We start from the raw sequence: 27,825 nt of genomic DNA on the forward strand, positions 1-27,825 counted from the left end.
TCTGCCTTCAGGGCCGTCCTGGACCAAAGGGAGACCCCGGTGACTCCGGCCTGCCTGGACAGAAAGTAAGTGCTGCTCTGGTTTAGTTTGAAACAGGAAGTGGGGATAATTCACTGCATTTTGCCTACTGGTCTGGCTGCTGGCCACACTGTTGCTCGCTGTGGAGGATTCAGAGAAGAAGGGGGTTAGAGTCTCTCAGCTTTCTAAATATTACTTTTAAATTAAATTTCAGTCGGGAACGAGCCAAGAACAAGTCGCCGTGATTAACGGCGCTGCTTAAGAGCCGGCCTGCAGTCAGATGCTGAAAGCTGCTCTTAATGCTGCTTGTTTTATCCCAGGAGCTGCAGGAAACAAATGACACCTTAACTCTGGAAAGACGGCTTTGGGTAACTGGGATGAAATACCGGGCTGTTAATATCAAGAAGTGTTTTCATTTCTTCCTGGAATGAAGCATCTTATGTAAGTTTTATGAAGTGGACAGAGACAGCAGGTAGATAAGGGAGCGTTTAATCCTTTTCTTTAGCAGCAGCGTCATCGTGAGCAGGGTTGATCTCGCTCTGCTGCACAGGAGGATGATAAAGGGCCTGAAATGATGCGACTGAGCAAAGAAAACGAACCTCATGGGTCCAGGAGGGCCTCTGAGATGTATCTGTGGGATGATGACCAAACACAGCCGGTGCTGAGGGAGCTTTGGGACTCGCTGTCCGAGGTTAGCGGAAAGGCCCCCAGTGGTTAGAGTCGGGAGCTCTGAGAGGAAGCTTGTGGGATCGAGGTGAAACTGAAAGACTGCAGACACTTTCTGTTTCTGTATTTATCAGACGCTTTTATCCAAAGAGACTTACAAATGAAGATATAACAGCTTTATAAAAGCTAACAATAAGCTACATAGAAGGAACCCAGGAGTCCGACTCTGTCAGAGGGGACAGAGTAGAGATAGGGTGCAGGCATAGAAGGAAGTGCAGAAAGATAAAGTGCAGAGATAGAGGGGGGAGGGAAGTACAAGGGAAGTGCTGGGATAGGAGATGCTCTCTGAAGAGCTGGGTTTTCAGGAGCTTCTTGAAGATAGACAGGGACGCCCCTGTTCTGGTAGCGCTCGGTAGGTCATTCCACCATCGTGGGACGACACATGAACAGAGTTTGGATTGTCTTAGGCGTGGTGTAGGAGCTGCTAGACGACAATCCTGGGACCAACGGAGGGACCCAGTTGGGACAGAAGCCTTTGCAAGAGCATTCAAGTAGATGGAGCCGCTCCATTAAGCTCTTTGTAGCTAACATCAGGGACTTGGATCTGATGCTAAGGGCAGCCAGAGGAGCTCAATGAACAGAGGGGGGACGTGTTCTTTTAGGCTGATCCAAGACCAGACGCACCGCCGCGTTCTGGACCATCTGCAGAGGTTTCACAGGCTGGAGACCAGTTAGGAAACCAGTTAGGAGACCAGTTAGGAAACCAGTTAGGAGACCAGTTAGGAAACCAGTTAGGAAACCAGTTAGGAGACCAGTTAGGAAACCAGTTAGGAAACCAGTTAGGAGAGCAGTTAGGAAACCAGTTAGGAAACCAGTTAGGAGAGCAGTTAGGAGAGCAGTTAGGAGACCAGTTAGGAGACCAGTTAGGAGACCAGTTAGGAGACCAGTTAGGAGACCAGTTAGGAAACCAGTTAGGAAACCAGTTAGGAAACCAGTTAGGAAAGAAGTTAGGAAAGAAGTTAGGAAAGAAGTTAGGTGACAAGTTAGGAGACCAGTTAGGAAACCAGTTAGGAGACCAGTTAGGAGACAAGTTAGGAGACCAGTTAGGAGACTAGTTAGGAGACTAGTTAGGAGACTAGTTAGGAGACCAGTTAGGAGACCAGTTAGGAAACCAGTTAGGAGACCAGTTAGGAGACCAGTTAGGAGAGCAGTTAGGAGAGCAGTTAGGAGAGCAGTTAGGAGAGCAGTTAGGAAACCAGTTAGGAGACCAGTTAGGAGACCAGTTAGGAGACCAGTTAGGAGAGCAGTTAGGAGAGCAGTTAGGAGAGCAGTTAGGAAACCAGTTAGGAGAGCAGTTAGGAGAGCAGTTAGGAGACCAGTTAGGAGACCAGTTAGGAGAGCAGTTAGGAGAGCAGTTAGGAGAGCAGTTAGGAGAGCAGTTAGGAGAGCAGTTAGGAGAGCAGTTAGGAGAGCAGTTAGGAAACCAGTTAGGAGAGCAGTTAGGAGAGCAGTTAGGAGAGCAGTTAGGAGAGCAGTTAGGAGAGCAGTTAGGAGACCAGTTAGGAAACCAGTTAGGAGACCAGTTAGGAGACCAGTTAGGAGACCGGTTAGGAGAGCAGTTAGGAGAGCAGTTAGGAAACCGGTTAGGAGACCAGTTAGGAGACCGGTTAGGAAACCAGTTAGGAGAGCAGTTAGGAAACCAGTTAGGAGACTAGTTAGGAGACCAGTCAGGAGAGCATTGCTGTAGTGAAGGTGGGAGATGAACCACGGCCTGCAGCAGGAGCTGGGGGGCATGTTGGGTTCGGTTTGGTCTGATTTTGAACGGGCGAATAAGCAATATGTGTGCAGTGGAAGCAGCTTCAGCCAATAAAAGGCTGTGAGCAGAACTCTTCCAGAACCGGTTTCCATCCTCCACCCTGTCCCATCTGTTCACAGCTCATTTACCTTTGATAAAGGCTTCCCTCGAACTGCATCTTGTTCTGGACTCCTTACTGCTCGTCTCTATGGAGTCGGCAGAGGATGAAAACGTGTTTTATTTAGCAGATTCTATCAAAATGTGCATGAAACCCGAGCTGCTAACCCCATCAGACTGATGCAATCTCGCCCTGGCACCGCTCTGAAGAAATTAAGAGTTATTGCATTTCAACATTTTTCCAGAAGAATTGCCTCAGAAGCTGTCCAGTGAGCTGGAAAATCAAATGCAACGAGATGCCACTTAGCTGAGACTTTCAGTTGCATCTCTGCTCATCGCAGGGATTTAGCTCAGTGGGAATCAAACCTGGGACGCCTCAGCGCCTGCAGCTCACTCAGAACAAAGCCAGTTAATCAGCTCTTTGCTCCGGTGAAACAAAGCTCCACGTGGATGGAGCTGATGGCGCGACAGGCTGCAGGTGACCATGCTGGAGCAGATGCTATAGCAACATGCATTTAATGACTTGCAGGCTCTGGTTTATAATGGCCAATAAAACGGATCTGGAATATATTATGTTGCTTGTAAATCTTATACCGAGGCATCAAAGACCAGAGAGGACTGACAATAAAAGCAGTGAAGGAGGCTTTCTGAGCAAATGAGCTCAAAAAGAGGGATTTTACTGTTTTACCGCGCAGAAATCCAGGGCCGACGCGGCCCGGGTGCAGTTTCAGTGTCTCAAAAAGAGGTGAAACAGGTGATTTCAGGTGCTTTCCTGTGTGTGCAGGGTTCTCCGGGCCCTGCTGGTGCTGCCGGCCTGATGGGACCAGCTGGAGTGAGGGTGAGTGCAGACAGGCTGCTTTTAATGAGTCCTTTGAACAGCATCGGTTCAGGTTTTCAGGCCTCTTCTTGTGCTTCCAGGGTCCTCAAGGAAAGGAAGGACCAGCCGGACCCAGAGGACCAGCGGGCCCCATGGTAAGACCTTTCTGTAGGGCAAAGAAACCCAGCTTCAGTCAGCAGATGACTAACAAGCTTTTGGTTTCCTCTGTTTCCACGTAGGGACCTCCGGGATCTCCGGGAATGACAGGATCTTCGGGAAAACCTGGAAATCCTGGAGACTCTGGCGTTCCTGTGAGTGTCGGGGCAGCATTGTCGGTTCAGTGAGCAACATGCTGGGTGTGAATGGTGTCAACAGCTGTTTTTCTGTGCTTTCAGGGTTCTGTCGGGCCCAAAGGAGACAAGGGGGAGAGAGTGAGTGAACCTGAATTATCTCAGCACGAATAAGCCTTTTATCCACAGGAGATCCACAGGTTAGCTTACCACCCTGCGTTCCAGGAGGTTTGGGTAACTTGGACCAAAGTGGCACAGATTCGATTGTTCCATTAGCTCCAGTGGACATATAATTAGATCCATCCATCTGAGTGCCAGTTCCTGATTGGACCACCTGTGGTAAAAAAAAGGAGGACAGAGACGCTTTGTATCCTCTCTTTGTATGTAAAAGCTAACTTGAACCGTTGCTCGTGACCACAGCAGCTAGCGTTAGCATCATCGAACACCGGCTCGTCTCAGATCGAACGATGTACCTCAGACCAAAGTCTGTCTCCTTTAAATGCTGCCTCTCTGCACACAGGGCGACTTCGCTCCTCAGAACATGATGCGATCCATCGCCAGACAAGTTTGTGCGCAGCTGGTCAACGGTACGACCCTCAGAGTGCGTCTCATCTTTCGCGTCCGCCTCAGACTCTTTTCATCATGCTTCGCCTTCTCTTGCAGACCAAATGACTCGCGTCAACACGCTACTGAACCAGATCCCCAACGGCATGTACCGCAGCAATAACCCGGGCCCCCCAGGGCCCGCCGGAGCTCCCGGCAGGCAGGGGCCCCGTGGAGAGCCAGGCCAGACGGGAAGGAACGGTTTCCCTGGAAGCCCCGGTTTACCTGGCCAGCAAGGAGAAAGAGGTATGGACTTCTGAGTCTGCTGCACAGAAGGAGAGGCTGATTTCATCTAAACAGTTATGTAAATGAACCTGAACAGTTTCCCTAATTCATCCCTAATTTGTTCTGTGAAGCGTTCCCTTTAAAGTCAACAAACCATCACATAAAGGTATCAGAATGACCCTGAAAGGATCATCTGTGGGACTGGATCATTGAACTCTTAATGATTAACTTAGGTTTGAGTTAATTTGACTCGTTCTGCTTCACTAGAAACTGGACGGCTGCAGTTTCATCCAATAAATACCATCCTACATGCAAAAGATTTGTTTCTTTTACTGCTAATCAGACCAAAAACCTTCTCTAATGCTGCAGCTAGCGCAGAGGATCTGATCTCAACTTGTGTTTCCCTCAGGTCCTGCAGGGGAGAAGGGAGACCGGGGAGAACCAGGAGTCGGGCAGAAAGGACCGAGGGGGCCTGCAGGTTGGTCTGAAACGCTGAAGCCGTTCAAACCAGCCAAGATCCTAACGTGCAAATCACCAATTAGATTAAACATCCAGATGTTAAACTGCCATTTTTCCCATTTCTGCCTGAACTTGTGTCTGAATGTCAGCTTCGCTTTGGTCACCACCACAAATTACATGGAAAAGATAGTGGTAGCATCTTTTATTCTGCTGTTCTGCGGTTTGTAGGAGAAACTTTTGTGCTTACGGTGTAGCCGAGACGCCGAAGTAGCTCCGGATCTTGTTCATGGCCACTTTGTGAGAGATGGAGAGGAAAATTGGAGCTTAATCAGCAGTAATGAGGGGGTTGAGACAAAGGTAACGAAATGTGGGCTCAGAGATAAGCTGTGGAGTCAGCCTGGTTTGGGAAGCTCCAGAGGGGAGGAGGAGCCTGTAAATATAAACATCTTAGCATGTTTAAAGGGAACTAAAGTCCTCATCTGTTGCTCTGTTTTTTCTCATGGAAAAGTGAAGCAACTGAGGAAGTTAATACCGGCTTTATGTGGTAAAGTCTAGTTTCAGGAGATGTGGTTTTGACTTAGACCGAGTCCACCTTTTAGACGTTTAAGGTCGGCCCGCGGGGACAATAGATCCAGGAGGGAAACCCAGGGTTGGATGTGCCTGAAAAGCCTCCAGCCGGCATCCGAACCATCTAACCAACTCCTTTCTATGTGGAATGGATGATGGAGCTCCTCCCCCTGGATGGTGAAGCCCCTCCCCCTTTCTCTAAGGCTGAGCCCCGCCCCCCTCTGAAGGAAACTCATTTCAGCCGCTGGTATCCACGACTATTTGGGTCCGAACCCAGATCTGAGAGCACAGGTGAGGGTTGGAGCAAAGATGGAGCAGGAACCTGAAAGCTTCTCCTTCCGGCTCATTGATGCTGATGAAGCTCCAACTTCCCATCGCTCATGAACAACATCCCGAGCTCCTTAAACTCATCTCAAGCCACTTCATCTGCAAAAACCCCAGCTCCCCAAACCAGATGCCCTCCTCTCCCTGCTCCAGCTCCCATCCACAGAGAGGCGACCCTCTGGCGATGGCTCCAACTCCCAGTAGTTTGGTTCAGGAGGCCACAGCTACATCCAGTTGGCACCGCTCCACCTCACACAGCAGCTTTCATTGGCAGAGAGGCAGCGCTGGGAATCCAGGCACTCAGCCTTGAATTTCCTCCCAACGAGTGGTGGGTTCTTTGGGCTGAGCCCCAGATCTGAGCCAGCTGGCGCTCGCCTGCAAGTGCCCTGCTTTCCATTTTCCAGGAAAGGTGACTTTTCTGAACTTGTGCTGGTCTCTGGATCACTCTTATTGGGACTTTACCTCGGGTGAATGTCCCCTACAACCCAGAGGAAAGGTTTCTATGCACGCTTATAGCACAAGTGAGCATATAAAAGCTATAAAAGCTACAAACGCTTGCTTTTCCCATCGTGTAACTGCACCAAAATGCATGAAAAGAACTGAAGCTGCAACTCATCCATCAAAAAACGATGATGTCATCCAGCCCGGCTGCAGCCGGGGCCACACAATCAGACGGAAGGGGGAAGAAAAAGTGAACCTAACAAGGTCAAGTTGGAAAAGCAGGAAGAGGACCACAGTGAGGGGGGGGGTTCAGTCACAGCACATGGTGATGAAGGCGAGAGGAGACTGTCGGTCAGGAATCTTTCCAAGCCGGCTTTGTCCAAGTCTAGACATAACGCAGAGGGGGAAAAAGGATCAGCAAATCCTGCTGCTTTTTCCCCTCGCAGTTTATTATGTCAGTGTTCCAAAAGTTGTGCCCGAGTCCACAGCAGCTGAGGAGGCTTTCTTAAATTTATTGCGTTTCCAGCTGCAGCCGTGATGAAAACCGAGCCGTTATTATCCGTTTGGTTCAAAGATCATAAAACACTCCTGAGCTTTTTACAGCTCTGAGAAAAAAAACACGCATCCCACAGTTTCCTACGCTGAGAATAATCAATCTGCTGCTTAAAAATCAACCTTTTCAAAGCAGAAGGGCTTCTATGAAGCCTTCACACCTGATCGCATTGGGACAGTTCAGCTGTTATTCTCACCACTTCCTGGTTAGGTGTCCTGTTAGAATTTAAGTTAAACTATCACAACAGCACGGGCCTTATCAACAAGCCACCAAAACACTGTTTAGAAGAATGCACTGATGGAAAATATACCATCTACCATCTCTCTGGAAATGCAAATACTTTCACACCATAAAAGGTTTTAAAAAAAGGTCAATCCAGACTTATAGCCTATTGCAATTAGCTTTGGAACACAATAATCCAAACATTAGCACTAAACTAAAATGGCAACAATGGACGTTAAGAGAGTCTTAAAAGAAATAATCCACAAAATGTTCCATCTGTGTGACATAAATGCGGGGGTGTACCTTATTTGAAGAGAAGCTTCAAGAGGCCGTTAGCCTTTCTAACGTTAGCCGTTAGCCTTTCTAACGTTAGCCATTAGCCTTTCTAACGTTAGCCGTTAGCCTTTCTAACGTTAGCCATTAGCCTTTCTAACGTTAGCCGTTAGCCTTTCTAACGTTAGCCATTAGCCTTTCTAACGTTAGCCGTTAGCCTTTCTAACGTTAGCCGTTAGCCTTTCTAACGTTAGCCATTAGCCTTTCTAACGTTAGCCGTTAGCCTTTCTAACGATAGCCGTTAGCCTTTCTAACGTTAGCCGTTAGCCTTTCTCTCAAACCAAGTTACACAAAAGCTACGATTTTGGCGCTTTTCTTTCTGTGTAATTTGGATATGCTTTGGATGATGTGCCCCTACTTTTTTCACCTGAGGACATTGAAGAAAACGGATTCGAAAGTAAATAATCCACTTAGTTAACGCCGATGCCTGCCATTGTCAAAGTTTAGCCCTACACACCCAATCAAGTAGAGTCGTCTGTGATTGGCCCAAATGAATGGAGGGGGCGGGACTTGCAACCTGTCACTCAAATGTTGAAGAAAAGTCAAGAGTAACTGAGCTGCTTCGCTTGGGCTGTAGATAATTAGCCCGTTTTCACCGATTTCATGGGTTTCAGTCCAGATTTTGCTCCGCCTCTGATCAAAAATTAAAAAACAATTTGTTTAAAGTTTTTATTGAAATATTTATATATTATTTTCTAATTTTTATTGAATAATGTAGGGAGGGCTGAGCCCTGTTAGCCCAATTATACCAGCCGTCCCTGCTGTTTTATCTGCCCAAACGAGACTCAGGCTGCCTCTGAACTCCTCTGACAGTCGCACACCTTTCCACCCACAGGTCCCCAAGGAGAGAGCAGGACAGGACCTGCCGGCCCTTCGGGCTCCGCTGGACCTCGCGGGCCCCCCGGGCGTCCAGGCTACGCTGGAGTTCGCGGGCCTCCAGGCCCTCCCGGATACTGCGACTCCTCTCAGTGTGTTGGTATTCCTTACAATGGGCAGGGATATGCAGGTACGTAAGACGACATCCTGCAGCTGAACTCAGCTCTCAGTGTGGGATACAAACCAATCTTTAAGCTCCAACGTTTTAGGAGATGCAACGTTTTTCTGTGTCCCAGGAGCAGATTAGCTCAGGATTACACAAAGACTGGAGGCAGGTAGAAAGTGTCGAGGATACAAAAGCTGCATTTATAAAAGAAGCAGGAGTCTCTAAATCCCCCCTAAACAAAGCGGGAATACTTTGGGAATACTTTTAAGAATCCCCAGAACATTGAGGGTTGAGCTTGTTGAACCAAAACCTGTGAACTTTGAAGAATGATCGTCTTCATTTGTAAATATGAAGGAAATAAATTCACATTCATATCAAAGAATAAAACAATTCTGTTCGTTTCCTACTAAATGCAACATTGAAATCCAAGTATCCGGGTTTCCATTGACTGCTTTAAAGTGAATAAACAGCTGTGCAGGGAGCATTATTGCCTCAAGGAGAAGATGCAGAGAGCTCTTCTTCTGGAATTACTTCCACCTGTGGGAATATCTGGGAAGATGTTTATTTATATCTCAGCAGGTCAGACATGAAAGCTGTTTCCATTCCCTCTAATATGCAGCAGTGTTAGCGCATTGGAGGCCAGCAGCTTGCTGCCTGACAGCATCCGAACAGTTTAAACCTGCTTCCAGTGGTGCTGAGTTAGGACAACAGACCCTGGCCCACAGAAATCGATGCATCTCCCAAAATGTGTGTTTATGTTCTGTGGAGGGTTAATGCATGCGGGGGGGGACTTCTGGGCACTAATCAGTAGAGACACGTAGAAGTTGTGTGTTCACGGTTTCCTGCTTTGACCTGACTGACACCTTCATCCTCTTTGGCCTGTTTCAGGTTCACCATATTAGACTTTTAATGCCGCCTGTGCTGCTTTCACTGACTTTCTGAACAAAAACAAAAGTCCTGTAACTGAAACACTTGCTCACACGCTCTAGAGCTGTTTAAAGGATAACCGCCAAAGGAAACAATTAACAAAGTGTGCTGAAAAACATCACCAAAGTGGGAACCATTACTAACACCAGCAGCAGCAGCAGCAGCAGCAGCAGCAGCAAAGATGGCACCAACCCGTTTAGTGGCCTGTTTGCATCTTGAAGCCAAAGACCAAACAAAGCAACCGGTTCAGTGGAGGAGCATGAAACAAACAAACAACAACAACAACAAACAAATACTAACAGAGACGGTGCGGCACCAGCAGCAGCACCACCAGCAGCAGCATTTCTCTCCACGCCACCTGTAAATAAACTAATTTGTGCCTTGTAAATTATGTCTGAATCAGCTAACATCTGTAGTTTCGAAGCTTGTGCCTTGCAAACAACTGCTTGCTGAACTCCTTTTAAACTGCTCAGGGCCAAACTCCGGCACTTCTGCACCCTGGAGCTCTAGGTGTTCCCCTTCCATTACAAAGCAAAATGTTACTCGTTCCTCGACTGTCTCCGTGTGCTGAAAAGCAAAGTGGGCTCCAGGCTGGTGGAAGAAGTCAGGATGCAGGAATGTTTCCGTAAATGTGGAGCAGCGACGGCGTTGTGATCGGGTCACCTGACTAACACCTGCATTAACAGTCACCACAGGGAGCACACGGATGCATGTTTAACACCGGGGGCGTGTCCACGGGGGCCTCAGCTTTCCACTCATTGCTTCATCTGTTTTAGGAGTTTTTCCGGCTTTCTTGGAATTCTAAAATCCCAATTTTACTGAGCTCTTTCCCTTCAGATTTTAATTGAAATCATTGCTCTAAATAATTGTTTTGTGTGGTTTAAACTCACACAGAACTTAGTTTGAAATCTCCCCACAAACCTGACGCCCTGCCGGCAAATGACAGTTTATTAGCTGCCTGAACTAAGATATCGAGCCTCATAAATCAATCAGTCTTTAAAGCCATGTAACCACACAAATGCGCTGCTAACTTCTGCAGGGACTGGTTTATTCTCCCTTTAAGACTTTAAGACCAAATTCATCTTGCAAAGTGCCGGAAGAAGAGGCTAACAGTTAAAAAACTGCTGAGTCAGACAGGAATAAACGCCGTGTCAGACTCCTGAGGCCACGCCCCCGATCTTTACTAACACCCGGGTCAGCGGACACCAGCCAACCAGTTGTTCTTGTGCATGCTGAGACAGTCTGAGAGGAAGTTTGCCACTTTACGCTCAAATGGGCCCAACACTATCTCCGAGCAGGCACTCGAGTGGTCCCAGTCCGCCAGGAGGACCAGGTGCTGCAAAACCAGCGTCGAAAGAGGTCGCTTTCCAGAAAGGCATCCCACAGGCTATCATCATAAGACAAGCCAGGCTTTTTTTTTTATTTCCAACCTGTGTTGTTTGTTAGAATTATACACATTAAAAAAATGGGGTTTGACACCTCAAATCTATTGGAAAAAGAAGCTTTGAATGCCTAAAAGCGTATGTGAATATTCCTTTTTGTGGCGGGTGAAAGGTTTAAACGCATAGCGGGCGGGAAGGAGGGAGTGTCGGGGGGTGATTCAGCAACATTTTCACGATCCATTCAGACCTGTGAGCTTTTCCTTTCCCACTCATGTATCTTGCCTGTAACATATTTGCATTAAGTTTGTACTGACTAGCAGTTTTGGGGGGTGCAACGCCGGCGGAGGGAGCACAGGAGGGACATCGAAAGAAAAATGATTTGTTTGCTGCCACGATTCATCCAGAATATAACCGTTCTCATTCAGTTCAGCGCCATTTTTAAGTAGGTTCAGTTTCATTATAACACCGCTTTCATTGTGTATCTCTAGACTTAATATTTATCAGTTTTCCTTTATTCTGTCACAGCTAGTTTTACCAAAGGTGGAATTGCATGTCTGTGGTGTATATTTAGTACATTTTTTTGTTACTTTTCATTTTGTTTTAACCAGAATATAGTTGTTGTCATTCTTGTCATTTTCTCAGTATCAAATGCAGTTGAAACCAGAGTGCAAGACTATGGAAATGGTGTTGATGCTTCCTGTTTTAACGGCAGATTGTGAATTCCACAGCCTTATTTTCTTATTTATTTCTGAAAACAGAAGAGGCATTTTTCAATAAAACTACTGAAAATCTACACCTGTGTGGTTCTCTGAGTTGGGGGGGTTCAGAGGGTAAATGCACCTGAGTGGAGGGATAACTAATGAATGTTAAATCTGATATTTGCTCCACTGCTTTAGGTGGAGGAGCAAATAACAACCAAACCTCTTCAGACATGCATCCTTTTCATTAACAGCAAGTCAAAATCCTGATTTTCGTGGGACAGCAGACATTTATGTCTCATTTATGTCTCATTTTCAAGCGGTTAAAGTTGCAGCATCTGTTTCTCAGAAGAATCTGATAGATCTCATTATTATACAACCTGTTCTGCAGCATTTCCACAGCATTTGGGCCAGATAAACGAGAGAAAAACTCCATGTTTAACCACTTTAGTGTTCGAGAGCTGCAGCTCATCTTCATCTGACACAGCAGGCAGAAAACCAGAGTAAAGCCAAGCGTTTTCCTTACTGCTCGGTCAGCTTAAATGTGCAGAAATGAGAGATTTTTCACCCCTCTCACTGTGGCTTCCTGTCTGAATGAAGCCGTGAGGAACATATGTGAGATTTATAAAGACTCTGGAGCTCAGAGGTCTATTTTAATCTCACAGGAATCACTGGGACAGCAAAAGTCCAGCAGAAAATACAAGTCAACACATCACATTAAAAAAGCAAATTACACAAAGACGGCAGCAATGTTCTGCATCGTCACAGCAACCGGAAACACAAGCTAACAGCAGTAAAACCAACTTAAACAAGACTCAAACTGTCACCAAGTTCATCACAAATGTCCAACAGTTTTCTGCTTCAGCAGCTGTGGGGAGTTAGGCTGAGGTTAGATGTTGATAAAAATGTGGGATAAATAAAGTAATAAGTCCTCTGAACGCTCATCTGTTCAGAACAGGCCATGAAAACATGACTGACCCCCAACTTCTGAGCTTTTCTTACGCTGTTTTGACCCGATTCAGGTTTTTTCTCATTGATTATGTGTCAGCTTGTGCTGTAACTCATGATATTTGATGGTTCCTCATCACAGAAAGAACAGAAAGAGATATGAGTCTCACCAATAAACCAGAATCCATTCAGAAGTTCATCAAAATGTAAAAACAGAAGCCAACAGCTCCGTCTGCACAACTCTACAAACAGATTATCGACATAATAACTCATGAAGCACTGATTTCCAGCGACACATTCAGTGGAAATCAGAACTTCTCGGGTGGAGAAACCGCAGAATCTGCACCTTGGTTGTAAAGTTTCTTTTAAAAGCAGTTCCACACTCGGAGGAGGATTATCAGCTCAGCCTTGGCCCTCATCTGCATTCTGTTGTTTCTCAGAGGAAAAGAAGCAGCGGAAACTTGGAAGGACCAACATAAATACAACAGACAGGAAATAGGGGAGCCGGTCTAAAAGTGCTTTTCTCTTCTTTGGACGCTCAGCGGCTTTTATAAACCCGAAGCTGAGACTCTGCAAAGCTCCCTGCTGCTCCTATGTGTTCAGACTCTTTCCCCCTGAATCACTGCCACTAACATAAAGCTTAATGGGTGAGAAACAGCTGCATCTATAGGCTGCAAAGCTCTCGCATCTGACATGGAAACAGCACATCTGTTCAGATAAGGGCGGCTCAGCCAGTTAAAATGCATGAAGATGGAGCAGAGATTTAAAAAACAACAACAAAAGAATGATGCTTTAACCAGAAAAAGAGCCGAGAATCCATTCATCAGGCAGAAAAAAAACTGGACATTTGCAGCTTCTAGATTTCTAAACCCAGCAGAGAACATTTTACACACATTTTGAACAGTTTGAATACTTAAAATCTCCTGATTTCCATATTTTCTGACGGCAGAAAGCGAAGCAGCAGTTGCTGCTGGTTTTAATCTCCTGCAGTGGGGTGAGGAGGGTGGAGCTGTGCTCTGTGGCTTGATCTCATCAGCAGACTCTGACATGACAACTGCATTTATGACTGCAGGAGACTGCAGGACTCAACTCAGAGTGTGGCCCCTTCATCGTGAAAAAAGCTACAAGCTAAAAGCTAAAAGCTAAAAGCTAAAGGGACATAACAAGTTCTGCTGTTTCCATGCAAACCCAATATAAAGACAGCTGGTGATGAATGAATGAATGATGCTTAATTTAACATCAGCATCTTCAGATCTAACTCAGAGTGTGGTCCCTTCATCGTGAAAAAAGCTAAAAGCTACAAGCTAAAAGCTACAAGCTAAAAGCTACAAGCTAAAAGCTACAAGCTAAAAGCTAAAGGGACAGAACAAGTTCTGCTGTTTCCATGCAAACCCAATATAAAGACAGCTGGTGATGAATGATGCTTAATTTAACATCAGCATCTTCAGATCTAACTCAGAGTGTGACCCCTTCATCGTGAAAAAAGCTAAAAGCTATAAGCTAAAAGCTAAACTTCAGCAGTAAAGGGACAGAACAAGTTCTGCTGTTTCCATGCAAACCCAATATAAAGAGAGCTGGTGATGAATGAATGAATGATGCTTAATTTAACATCAGCATCTTCAGATCTAACTCAGAGTGTGGTCCCTTCATCGTGAAAAAAGCTAAAAGCTACAAGCTACAAGCTAAAAGCTAAAGGGACAGAACAAGTTCTGCTGTTTCCATGCAAACCCAATATAAAGACAGCTGGTGATGAATGAATGAATGATGCTTAATTTAACATCAGCATCTTCAGATCTAACTCAGAGTGTGGTCCCTTCATCGTGAAAAAAGCTAAAAGCTACAAGCTACAAGCTACAAGCTAAAAGCTAAAGGGACAGAACAAGTTCTGCTGTTTCCATGCAAACCCAATATAAAGACAGCTGGTGATGAATGAATGAATGATGCTTAATTTAACATCAGCATCTTCAGATCCAACTCAGAGTGTGGTCCCTTCATCGTGAAAAAAGCTACAAGCTACAAGCTAAAAGCTAAAGGGACATAACAAGTTCTGCTGTTTCCATGCAAACCCAATATAAAGACAGCTGGTGATGAATGATAGCTTAATTTAACATCAGCATCTTCAGATCTAACTCAGAGTGTGGTCCCTTCATCGTGAAAAAAGCTAAAAGCTACAAGCTACAAGCTAAAAGCTAAAGGGACAGAACAAGTTCTGCTGTTTCCATGCAAACCCAATATAAAGACAGCTGGTGAAGAATGAATGAATGATGCTTAATTTAACATCAGCATCTTCAGATTCAACTCAGAGTGTGGTTCCTTCATCGTGAAAAAAGCTACAAGCTAAAAGCTACAAGCTAAAAGCTAAAGGGACAGAACAAGTTCTGCTGTTTCCATGCAAACCCAATATAAAGACAGCTGGTGATGAATGAATGAATGATGCTTAATTTAACATCAGCATCTTCAGATCTAACTCAGAGTGTGGTCCCTTCATCGTGAAAAAAGCTAAAAGCTACAAGCTACAAGCTAAAAGCTAAAGGGACAGAACAAGTTCTGCTGTTTCCATGCAAACCCAATATAAAGACAGCTGGTGATGAATGAATGAATGATGCTTAATTTAACATCAGCATCTTCAGATCCAACTCAGAGTGTGGTCCCTTCATCGTGAAAAAAGCTACAAGCTACAAGCTAAAAGCTAAAGGGACAGAACAAGTTCTGCTGTTTCCATGCAAACCCAATATAAAGACAGCTGGTGATGAATGAATGAATGATGCTTAATTTAACATCAGCATCTTCAGATCTAACTCAGAGTGTGGTCCCTTCATCGTGAAAAAAGCTAAAAGCTACAAGCTACAAGCTAAAAGCTAAAGGGACAGAACAAGTTCTGCTGTTTCCATGCAAACCCAATATAAAGACAGCTGGTGATGAATGAATGAATGATGCTTAATTTAACATCAGCATCTTCAGATCTAACTCAGAGTGTGGTCCCTTCATCGTGAAAAAAGCTAAAAGCTACAAGCTACAAGCTAAAAGCTAAAGGGACAGAACAAGTTCTGCTGTTTCCATGCAAACCCAATATAAAGACAGCTGGTGATGAATGAATGAATGATGCTTAATTTAACATCAGCATCTTCAGATCCAACTCAGAGTGTGGTTCCTTCATCGTGAAAAAAGCTACAAGCTAAAAGCTACAAGCTAAAAGCTAAAGGGACAGAACAAGTTCTGCTGTTTCCATGCAAACCCAATATAAAGACAGCTGGTGATGAATGAATGAATGATGCTTTATTTAACATCAGCATCTTCAGATCTAACTCAGAGTGTGGTCCCTTCATCGTGAAAAAAGCTAAAAGCTACAAGCTACAAGCTACAAGCTAAAAGCTAAAGGGACAGAACAAGTTCTGCTGTTTCCATGCAAACCCAATATAAAGACAGCTGGTGATGAATGAATGAATGATGCTTAATTTAACATCAGCATCTTCAGATCTAACTCAGAGTGTGGTCCCTTCATCGTGAAAAAAGCTACAAGCTACAAGCTAAAAGCTACAAGCTACAAGCTAAAAGCTAAAGGGACAGAACAAGTTCTGCTGTTTCCATGCAAACCCAATATAAAGACAGCTGGTGATGAATGATAGCTTAATTTAACATCAGCATCTTCAGATCCATGATTCCAGTCCACAGTCCCCCTAAAAGCCTGTTTCCAGGAGCAGAGAGGGCCTTCGGTTTTGTGCTTGGAGGATTTCTTTGGACTTTGCTGATGCTGCCAACATTTCCATAAGAAACTGATGGCTTTAGGTCAGTGGTCCACAGTCTGGGGTTTTATCCCATCACGGCTGGATGAACAGGAACTGTTCACATCCATTCAGGTCAGATGACAGCAGCAGCATCCTCTGAAGGCCCTTTAAAGGGAAAGTACACGCTTTTAATGCTATACCTGCTTAATCCAACACGGGGTCTGGAGTCGAGGTCTTGAGCATGAACAGGGAGGAAAACTCCCCTTAAACAAGAAGAGACTCCCAGCAAAACCAGACGGATGGAACAACAAATCCACCACTTCAGTGTTGAATAAACGGCACAACACAAGTAATCTTTACGTTTTAAGGCAAGGCGAGTTTATTTTACAGCACAATTCAACAACAAGGTGATTCAAAGTGCTTCACAGAGACATTAAAACAGAAGAAATAAAAAGCAGGATTTAGAATTTAAACAAAAGAAGGAAATAAGAACAATAGATAAAATCAGGAGTTAAAATATGATTCCGTTTTGAAACTCAAGCTTATTCAAAAGCAGCTGAAAATAGATGTTTCTTCAGCCTGGACTTAAATCCTGAGAGTTTCAGCTGATCTGAGGCTTTCTGGGAGTTTGTTCCAGACATGTGGAGCATAGAAGCTGAATGCAGCTTCTCCAGGTCTGGTTCTGACTCTGGGAACTGATAAAGAACCGGATCCAGATGACCTGAGGGGTCTGGGAGGTTCATACTGGGTCAGGAGGTCACTGATGCATTTTGGTCCATTCAGAGCTTTATGGACCAGCATCAGAACTTTAAAGTCTATCCTCTGATGGACCGGCATCAGAACTTTAAAGTCTATCCTCTGATGGACCGGCATCAGAACTTTAAAGTCTATCCTCTGATGGACCAGCAGCAGAACCTTAAAGTCTATCCTCTGATGGACCGGCATCAGAACTTTAAAGTCTATCCTCTGATGGACCGGCATCAGAACCTTAAAGTCTATCCTCTGATGGACCGGCATCAGAACCTTAAAGTCTATCCTCTGATGGACCGGCATCAGAACCTTAAAGTCTATCCTCTGATGGACCAGCATCAGAACCTTAAAGTCTATCCTCTGATGGACCAGGATCAGAACTTTAAAGTCTATCCTCTGATGGACCAGCATCAGAACTTTAAAGTCTATCCTCTGATGGACCGGCATCAGAACCTTAAAGTCTATCCTCTGATGGACCGGCAGCAGAACTTTAAAGTCTATCCTCTGATGGACCGGCAGCAGAACTTTAAAGTCTATCCTCTGATGGACCGGCAGCCGGTGGAAAGACCTCACAGCTGGACTGAGCTGCTCCACTTCTTTGGTCTCAGTAGGACTCCAGCAGCTGAGTTCTGGATGAGCTGCAGGTGTCTGACTGACTTTTTAAAGATGCTTTTACAATAATCAAACCTCCTAAAGATGAATGCATGGACCGGTTTCTCCAGGTCCTGCTGAGACATCAGATCTTTTAACACTTTGATATATTCTTAAGGTGACTTTGTTGTTGCCTTAATGTTTTTTTAGGTCTGAATCCATCACTGAACCCAGATTTCTGGCCTGGTTGCTAGTTTTTAGATCCATAGATCGAAGCTCTGTGGTGACTTTCGATCGTTTATCTTTGGCTCCAAAGACCTCAGTTTGGTTTTTGTTTAGCTGGAGGAGCAAAGGTCAAAGCTGTGTGAAGAACATCATTCTGGCTCTCAGATATGGAGTGAGAAGATTGTTCAGCAGTCACTGAACACAATGCTGCAGATCCTCTGCACAACAAGGAGCTAAAAGTCCAGTCTGAGGCTTCTTCTGCTCTTTTGGGAGCTCATTACCATGAAAAAAGAAGTTCTGCAACAACATAACTCCCCTTCAGGGTTAATATAAGATCCTTTATTCGTTTTATACTGCGTAAATGGACATATGATCAGATTACTGATCAACAGGAATCAGAATTAGCCCCCCCCCACAGCGTTAGCCTCGGTACCTGACAGCAACATGGCTTCTTTACTGCGGTTTGGCTGCCAGCTTCTCACTGTTTAGACTAACTCTGCTGTGAGTGATAGAAGTGGAAATGAGACAAAAGTTACAGTTTATGCTTCAAAACATCTGGGAAAAAGTGATTCTGAAGCCGGAGTCTATGGTCTGTGCTGTTATGCACCTTCTGACCTTTGGTGGTTTTGCACAAAGAGCAGAACAATTTCGTCTTTTTCACCCTTCACTGGCTTCCTGTCCTTCATAGAACTGATTTTAAACTTTTAAAGTTTGGTTTTAAAGCTCTTAACGGCCTCACCCCATCGTATTTATCTGAGCTTTTAACTGTAACCCTGGCAGAGCTCTGAGGTCAACAAATCAACTTTAGCTGGAAGTGTTCAGGTTAAAATAAAAGCCCTGGGGTGCCCCCAGGCTCTGGAATAAGCTCCCCCCCGAGATGCATCTTATTTCTGACCTGGGCCTCTTTAAATCTGGGCTAAAAACCTACTTATTTCAGATGGCTTTTAATACCCAGTAGAATGGAGACACTTTTATATTATCTTATTCATTTTTGCTGTATTTTATTGTTTTTACTGTTATTTTATTGTTTTTTACTTATTCTTTTCTTTATTTATTATCTGATGTAAAGCACTTTGGTACCGAAACGGACTGCTGGATTTACTCCAGAGGCAGCAGAGCTGCTATTAAAAGGTCCTTGAATGCCACCTGCTGTAACTTCAGATTCACCGTCTTCATGAAGGACCGTTTGGGGAGGACGGCTCAGGTGAGCCTGAAACATCCCATAATTAAGCTGCTATAGGCCCAGCCTGCTGGGGGAGCTCATCTGTCACACCTTTCCTCACTTTGCTCTCTTTTTCCTCCTGTTTAATTTCTCCAATGATTTTATGTCCATGTGACATTATTGTGGTTATTAACTTGTGTTTCCCTGTTCCAGCAGGTATCCTTTGAATGGTGTTATGGTGTTTTTCCCCCCTCTTTTCCCTCTTTTCTGTCTTCTCAAACCCCAGCTGGTCGAGGCGGATGGACCCTTCCTGGTTCTGGTTCTGCCAGAGGTTTCTTCCTGAGTCTGGTTCTGCCAGAGGTTTCTTCCTGGTCCTGGTTCTGCCAGAGGTTTCTTCCTGGTTCTGCCAGAGGTTTCTTCCTGGTTCTGGTTCTGCCAGAGGTTTCTTCCTGGTTCTGGTTCTGCCAGAGGTTTCTTCCTGGTCCTGGTTCTGCCAGAGGTTTCTTCCTGGTTCTGCCAGAGGTTTCTTCCTGGTTCTGGTTCTGCCAGAGGTTTCTTCCTGGTTCTGGTTCTGCCAGAGGTTTCTTCCTGGTTCTGCCAGAGGTTTCTTCCTGGTTCTGGTTCTGCCAGAGGTTTCTTCCTGGTTCTGCCAGAGGTTTCTTCCTGGTTCTGGTTCTGCCAGAGGTTTCTTCCTGGTTCTGGTTCTGCCAGAGGTTTCTTCCTGGTCCTGGTTCTGCCAGAGGTTTCTTCCTGGTTCTGGTTCTGCCAGAGGTTTCTTCCTGGTTCTGGTTCTGCCAGAGGTTTCTTCCTGAGTCTGGTTCTGCCAGAGGTTTCTTCCTGGTTCTGCCAGAGGTTTCTTCCTGGTTCTGGTTCTGCCAGAGGTTTCTTCCTGGTTCTTCCAGAGGTTTCTTCCTGGTTCTGGTTCTGCCAGAGGTTTCTTCCTGGTTCTGGTTCTGCCAGAGGTTTCTTCCTGGTTCTTCCAGAGGTTTCTTCCTGGTTCTGGTTCTGCCAGAGGTTTCTTCCAGGTTCTGGTTCTGCCAGAGGTTTCTTCCTGGTTCTGGTTCTGCCAGAGGTTTCTTCCAGGTTCTGGTTCTGCCAGAGGTTTCTTCCTGGTTCTGGTTCTGCCAGAGGTTTCTTCCTGGTCCTGGTTCTGCCAGAGGTTTCTTCCTGGTTCTGGTTCTGCCAGAGGTTTCTTCCTGGTTCTGGTTCTGCCAGAGGTTTCTTCCTGAGTCTGGTTCTGCCAGAGGTTTCTTCCTGGTTCTGCCAGAGGTTTCTTCCTGGTTCTGGTTCTGCCAGAGGTTTCTTCCTGGTTCTTCCAGAGGTTTCTTCCTGGTTCTGGTTCTGCCAGAGGTTTCTTCCTGGTTCTGGTTCTGCCAGAGGTTTCTTCCTGGTTCTTCCAGAGGTTTCTTCCTGGTTCTGGTTCTGCCAGAGGTTTCTTCCAGGTTCTGGTTCTGCCAGAGGTTTCTTCCTGGTTCTGGTTCTGCCAGAGGTTTCTTCCAGGTTCTGGTTCTGCCAGAGGTTTCTTCCTGGTTCTGGTTCTGGTTCTGCCAGAGGTTTCTTCCTGGTTCTGGTTCTGCCAGAGGTTCCTTCCTGGTTCTGGTTCTGCCAGAGGTTTCTTCCTGGTTCTGGTTCTGCCAGAGGTTTCTTCCTGGTTCTGGTTCTGCCAGAGGTTTCTTCCTGTTAAAGGGAGTCGTTCCTTTCCACAGTCCCTCAGGCTCAGGACGGGAGATTGGACTGAAGACAAGTTTCGGTCCAATCTGTTGGTTTCCTTAGCTCAGATATTATTTTTGAATTGGCTCCATATGAATTAATTGGATTATGATTACAATGAATTGAATTCCAATTGGCTTGAATTGGACTTTATTACTTAAGTGCCTTGAGATGACAATTGTTGTAATCTGGCGCTTTATAAATAAAGTTGAATTGAATTGAATTGAATTGAATTGAAGGATCTGACCTGTTCAGCTCCACCTGAACCGACTCCATCTGGTCGCTCGAGTCCTTCAGAGTAATCTATTACTAATCTTGTGATTTCGTGCACTTCTCAGCTCTTAGACTCTATTATTCTCTTTCTTCCCTGGACTCCATGACTCAGACCATGCTCCCCGGAGCCAATGCCCCACACCGAGTGATCCCACTCAAAGTCCCGCTGCACAGCACCGGGGACGGCGGCTGTCAGGATTTCACGCTCCACTTTCCAGCTGCCAAATCAAATCGTGCGTCTGTGGCTTCGCTTTGCTCTGCCGGGGGTGGAAAGTTTAGCACAACTGCCAATTAAATCAGCTGTCTGACTGCGGCTCCTGCAGAAGCTGGGCGTAAACACGTGAATCTTCCCCTGAGGCGAGAATATCACGCGCTGTGGTTAAAAACGGGTCTTCTCTGCAGTCACCGTGGGATTAAACGAGTTAATACGGTGTCGGTTAATGACTTTTAGCACTTATTCCAACTCCTGTCACCGGCTCTGTGGGGCATTTAAGCCCAGCTCGGAGTTTAACTGTAAATTAAATGCTTCGGTCCCGCTTCAGGCGCTCATCAGGAGGCTGATAAACTCACCGCGGGTTTAAAGAGCCACAGATTCATTTCAGGGGCTGGACGGCACGGAACCTGAGCTGAAAGGAGCGCAAATTAAATGCCTGATCCGTGATGTGAATGCCTTTTGGTTTGAGAAGACTTGAAGTGGTTTCTTTTCTGAGGTCCAACACGAAGAGACGAACCTTTCGTGACTAATCTGAGTTAAAACCCTAAATAAATGGGTCGTTTTGAGGCGGGACATACATGAGAGATGAGTGTCAGTGGAGCTTAAACACAGAGCATCAGCCGCTTAACTCATGTCTGATGAAACTAATGGGAATTCTGCATTAAATCTGCTCCATCTTGACTCCAAATCAAGGATTCGAGGAGTTTTATTTGTCATTTTAGCACGTTAACATGAGATGGAACGACATGTTTCCCTGGTCCCGGAGCAGCCCAAATGTACAAAAGTATAGAATAAAATAGAACTAAAGTATAAATACAAATAAAAGAGAATTACACAAGAGAAAGAATGCAAATGTAACAAGTATATAAACAAAGATAAAGATAAATAGGCGACAGTATGACACCATATTAAGTGATGGACGAATCAACGCTAAAACCACGGAAAAACCACTAGAACATTTCTGAAGAAATTTTGATGGGTGCCAAGCTGCTGCCCGTCTTCTACAGAGAGGCTATGGTGAAGGTCAAGCATTAGATACTTCAAATCCAGTCTGAAATATGAGATTCTGGCTTTTTCTGGTGAAATCTGCCTGTTTTAGACAGCATGAGTGGTTAACCATGGTTAACTAGGTTAACCACACAGAAGGAAGGCCTGAGCCAGAGAGAGACAGAGGAGGACAAACAGCTATTTCAATGGATTTATAAGTCAAAATAAAATAAAAAATGACTTTTCTTTTTAAGAGAAAGGTCTGCTGAAGACACTGATGTGATTTATATCAAGGTTCTGTGTAAAATATAGGTTTTATAGCAGTTTGAATACAGCCTTCACTGTCACTTTAAAGGAGTGAAGGAGGGCCTGTTTATCATGGAAATGTGTGATTTTGCTCTGAATCTGAGGTGATTTGAGAGAAAAAGCATAAGTTAAAGCACAAATATGGAAAGAAGACATAAATAGCTTCATGTTAAGCTAGAATTGATCCAGTTTTAAGAGAAATTGTGGATGTTAAGGAGGTTTTAGGCTGTGATTAGTGTGGTTTCTGTGGATTTCCCTGTATTTCTGGGTTAAGTTATGATGAATAAATTCCACTTGGTCAGAACCTGAAGCTGTTAAACGTTGAAAAGAAGACGTCTGCACTGAAAATATTTGGATAATTTATCGAGGCAAGACGTCAGCGTCTCACACGTTGAATGAAACAGAAACTAAAGGATAATTCTGATTGTTTTAAACAGAACTGGACTCAACGGGCCTGTTTATCCGGCTGATATAACAAAGTTTGGGCTTCTTCAGCCCCAGGGAGTCACCTCCCATCGGAAAGCAGCTCCTCTGGTCCACGTGAGTAAAATAAGCGTCAGACTGAGGGAAGACGTCACTTTCAGCAGAACATCATGAAAACTCATCAAACAGAAGGAACATTTTCCATAACTGGGCCCGTCAGCACCTTCACCGTTGCCCTGCGTTTACGCCACTCATCAGCTCCACAGATGCCTCATCAGCAGATGAACAAGGCTTTAAAGCACCAGCTGCAGAAACACACTTTAAGTCAGTATTCCAGTGGGATTTTCCGATAAAAAGGGACAGAAAGTGCTAGTTGTCTCGCTTGTAAATTACATTTATGAGAGGATTATCTCCTTAAACCTGCAAACTTCTCCTCAAGACCCACAAATCTGAACTTTAACGACCTTAAAATGTCCTCATGATTGTTAAACTGCTTTTGAACAAGGTTCTGGTTGAGACTGGCAGCAGCAAACATCCTGGAAAACAGACCGAGGGGGGAAGAAATGTTAGCTTCACTTCTCCTAATTTCACCTTATAAATAAAAAACCAAGCACCAAGTGATGCCCAGCCCCCAGAATCATCAAAAATGCAGTAACAACGAGGACTTTTAGCTTCTACTGAACATCTAAATGGATCATTTTGTTTCTTCACATTAAAACGAAGTCATATTCATAGCTAAACAAAACTGCTAACCTCGCTAACGAGATTAGCAACGTTTTAATCAAATGAAAGCTGGTCATTTATCCACAGAGAATACTTGTATCAGGTCATCTTTTTGATGGATTTACCATCAATTTGAGATAATAATTAGTATATTATAACAAGCTTTTGAGAGCATTAACTTTGTTTTCTGAGTAATAAGAGGGAACAGCTGCAGAAATCAGTGTCTTTAGTATAAAGGTTGTTAAAGTTAAGTAAAAAATGCAGCCCTGTGGAACACCTCGAGTCTTCCCAAAGAAGACTAAAGAAACAAGATAAGTGGTTCACGACATTTAAACTACTAAATACTTTCTGTAAATCACAGCCAAACTACACGGTTACATTCTCAAAGAAAGAACGTCCATCTTACTCAAAGTCCTCGTTCACGTCGTCAAAATCTGATAAATATCCTGCCATGTTGCACAAAACTATCAGCAGCAAACTCTGTGTGAAGTTAGCCGACTGTCACAGAGCACGGAGTGAATAAACTGTGCTGCAGGGGGGCGTGTGGATGAAGGGGTCCCAGTAGAGTGCCTGTGTAGAAATCCCTCCGTTAGCTCTCCTATAGCTGCAAGTAGCCACATAACAGCAGCTATGAGCTAACAGAGCTATAGCACACGTTCATTCATTCATTCTTCTTAAAGTATTGGTGAAATAAAGACAGATAATGCCTTATTTAGAGGCTGCATCCTCTAAGCCCCGTTCTCTCCGTTATATGGATCTCCAGTTATCTAAATATCTTCTGAAGGACGCCGACTTTCACCAAACTGTTCTCCGTGAGCAGATGAACGTATTTCATGCCAGAAATAAGGTTTAAAAACACCGGAGTTCCCCTTTAATGCTGATCGTCGGGCCTCTGATCCGGTTTCCTCCTGCCTCCAAATAATTCCCCGGCCTCTGCAGCAGGTGCGATGCACAGCTGGTTTTACTGCAGTCCTGAAGCAGATGTTTTATTTGATTTAAAAAGCCTGAAAAGATGAAAATTTTTACCTAAAACAACATTTTGTGTGTGAATGAGTTAATGAACCCTGACATAAACACATTATCAGTAAACGGATGAGTTTAAACCACGTTTGTTGCCTCTTTTTAAAGATATTTCCTCATAATTCAGTGAAGGTTACCCTCTGGTTTCTCTGGTTCTTCCCTCGCAGACGTTTCTGGCTCCAATCAACCAGGTGTTTCCTGCTGAGGACGACATCAACAGTCAGTTTTCCAGATTTAGCTCCAATTGAACGGGGTTTAGTCTAAATCTCTGAAAATCTGTCACGATGTCCGTCAGTACGTCAGTAAACTGGCTTTGAGGGCATCCAGCTGTTTCACCTGCTGCTTCTCAGACAAACTGCCTGCTAGTTCGAAAGCGTGACCACCGAGAAACAATGCAACATGCTAGCATGCAACAGCTAATTAATCCACATTCTTTCAGTGTTCTGATCGTTTTAAGCTCCTCAGAAAACATTTACTCTGGCTGCTGAAGGCTCTCCGTACGTCTATCAGTGAAACAAGAGCCGCTGAGGCCCGGCCCAAAGCAAACGCCTGTTCTTTGTTGGCTCAACCATTAATGAACTTTTACTGATGAACTCAATCAGCTGCTGCAGTTTGTCCAAAGAAAAGAGAAATCGTCTCCAGAAGAAGTTAGAAAAGATCATGGTGATATTTTGATATATTTCCATCTGATAATGAGGCGTCATTAACCATCAATCAGCTCGCTTCCTGCCTCCTTGAATCCGTCAGTCACTGATAACCAGGCAGCATCCAAGATGCACCGAATATTATAAACACTTTTAAGCCAAATTTCAACGTCCTTACACGCCACGCTGCTTTGCTCAAATCAAACGCCCCCCTGGAACACAGATGTGAACTGTCACAGGCTGGGATTGGACCAGGTTAGCTCAGCATGATGCCAGCAGCTGCATGATGCAGGTCAGCTTTGGCTTTTCGTCGTGGTGCTAACGGAGGAGACCGTTCACACGCCACTGCACATCGCCTCAGAGCAGTTTCACAGCTGCAGCTCTGCCCGTACGCTTTCATTTCACGAGAACACGAGTGAAACAGGATATTTCTGATCAGTTCATCAGATTGATGCCTGATGCACGTGATTAGCACGTGATTAGCACGTGATCAGCACGTGATTAGCATGTGATTAGCACATGATTAGCATGTGATTAGCACATGATTAGCACGAGATTAGCACGTGATTAGCACGTGATCAGCACGTGATTAGCATGTGATCAGCACGTGATTAGCACGTGATCAGCATGTGATTAGCACGTGATCAGCACGTGATTAGCATGTGATCAGCACGTGATTAGCATGTGATTAGCATGTGATCAGCACGTGATTAGCATGTGATCAGCACGTGATTAGCACGTGATCAGCATGTGATTAGCACGTGATTAGCATGTGATCAGCATGTGATTTGCATGTGATCAGCACGTGATTTGCACGTGATTAGCATGTGATCAGCACGTGATTAGCATGTGATTAGCAAGTGATTAGCACGTGATTAGCACATGATTAGCACGTGATCAGCATGTGATTAGCACGTGCTTTTCTTTGAGTAAACTGAACATCTCTGGGTTTCAGACTGGAACACAGTGAGGATATCACCTTGAATTGCATCACACTGCCGTGCATTTAGGACAAATCAGATAATTGACAAACAATCATTTGTTTCCACCCTAATTAGTTGCACAGATAGTCATCCTTATGGGGACCAAGGCCCCAAGAAACTAAACTTCAATGACATTTAGAATAATATGTGGTAGAAAGTACAGCTGCAGCTTTAAGTCTCGGCTCTCTGACAACTTGTGCTTCAGTAACAAATAAAAATGTTTCTTTCTGTTCCTGTTATTTGCATTTTTCATGGAGTCTTTTATTCTTTAACTTCCCCAAAGTTGGAAAGCATATGTGGCATTTAAGCGAAGATGATCCATCATTGCTGGTCATTAAAAGACAGCTGAGACTGATAACTGTCCAAAAAGATGGATCCGGGTGACAGAGAAGCTCTTTTTTTAACCGTTCTGAAAACATTTCAAACATAAGCAAATCGTAACTTTAGCCAATAAATAAGATGCTCGTCTTCATGCTTTGGCTCTGAAAGAGCTTTAAAATGGCTGCTCTCGCTGTAATAACTGAGGGATTGTGCCAGGAGTATAGAAGATGATAGAAGATGCATCCAATGTGAGGTCGACACACACATACAGCAGTGGAAACGGTCCTTTTTCCTTCTCCATCACTGTTACCCTGAGAGAAAACCTCCTCCACGCTTTCCAAGGTGAACGGCTGGCTTCCCCTCCTGCTCTCATGTTTATAAGTTTCACTTTACTGCTCATACAGGATTAACGCTGCAGCCCTAATACGTCCTGATATTAAACAAACAGAGAGTTTAATGGCCGTTTGTTTAGTCCATTATCCATTTACAGCCCCCTGTCATAATCGGAGGAAAGGCTGACAGACTCCTCACATTCCTGCCTGATCACAACACACAGAGACAGCAGTTGGTCCTGACAAACTGCAGATAAACACAGTGTTTTATTGCCTCATAAAACATGCATATAGTGATTACATTAATGTTTCCATGAAGTGTAACTGGCAGATGGACTGCTCCTGCTGGAGTGATGTCACTTTTGGAAATCTCATGCCGCACTCAGCCTGCAGAAAATGGCACAAAGCTGAAAAACAGCCCACAGCAAATGCTCAGATAAACGTTTCAGCCAACAATAAAGCTAACATTGATATCTCACTCAAAAGAGGAATAAGTCAACGAGCACAGGACCAGTTAATGATGCGGGGTATTAAACTTACACGATGGTTAGAGTAACTTTAGGGCTGTATTGTTCGTCTGCATCAGTAAAGCTGTTTATGAATCACTTCTTCATGCTTTGGCTCGTCCAGGTCTGCTAACACAGTTACACGAGTCAGCAAAAGCTGAAGAACAGGAGAAAACACACAGACTGGAAAGGTTCCCTTATGAAACTGTCTTTAACATTTTGAATAATCCTGCTGGAGAAGATCTTACTGCTGAAAATCTGCGAGATGTCAACAGTGATGATGTCAGCGACCTGTAAGTCAAAGCTGTCGTTTCATTTAGTTAAAATGTTAAAATGTAAACCAACAGAGGATTTTAGAGTGCATAAATGCTCCATCTCAAAGTACAGCTGCAGCTTTAAGCCTCGGCTCTCTGACATCTTGTGCTTCAGTAACAAATAAAAATGTTTCTTTCTGTTCCTGTTATTTGCATTTTTCATGGAGTCTTTTATTCTTTAACTTCCCCAAAGTTGGAAAGCATATGTGGCATTTAAGCGAAGATGATCCATCATTGCTGGTCATTAAA

At 44.6% G+C, this 27,825-nt stretch overlaps 1 protein-coding gene across 2 annotated transcripts in view; it reads left to right on the top strand.

The window, feature by feature from the left end:
- The window catches only part of col12a1b (collagen, type XII, alpha 1b), a 181,546-nt gene extending 170,640 nt beyond the window's left edge, over positions 1 to 10,906 (top strand). For both annotated transcript variants that reach the window (XM_072362915.1, XM_072362916.1), the window contains 10 exons: positions 12 to 65; positions 3,381 to 3,434; positions 3,515 to 3,568; positions 3,653 to 3,724; positions 3,809 to 3,844; positions 4,224 to 4,290; positions 4,367 to 4,552; positions 4,941 to 5,009; positions 8,266 to 8,436; positions 10,638 to 10,906. In XM_072362915.1, coding sequence (XP_072219016.1) covers positions 12 to 65; positions 3,381 to 3,434; positions 3,515 to 3,568; positions 3,653 to 3,724; positions 3,809 to 3,844; positions 4,224 to 4,290; positions 4,367 to 4,552; positions 4,941 to 5,009; positions 8,266 to 8,436; positions 10,638 to 10,738 — 864 coding nt within the window. In that variant the 3' untranslated portion in view covers positions 10,739 to 10,906. The remainder of the gene's footprint in view (positions 1 to 11; positions 66 to 3,380; positions 3,435 to 3,514; positions 3,569 to 3,652; positions 3,725 to 3,808; positions 3,845 to 4,223; positions 4,291 to 4,366; positions 4,553 to 4,940; positions 5,010 to 8,265; positions 8,437 to 10,637) is intronic.
- Positions 10,907 to 27,825: the final 16,919 nt, after the last annotated feature.

Source organism: Leuresthes tenuis, unplaced genomic scaffold (assembly GCF_036924035.1).
Source record: "Leuresthes tenuis unplaced genomic scaffold, fLeuTen1.0.hap1 SCAF_13, whole genome shotgun sequence".
Taxonomy (NCBI): Eukaryota; Metazoa; Chordata; class Actinopteri; order Atheriniformes; family Atherinopsidae; genus Leuresthes; species Leuresthes tenuis.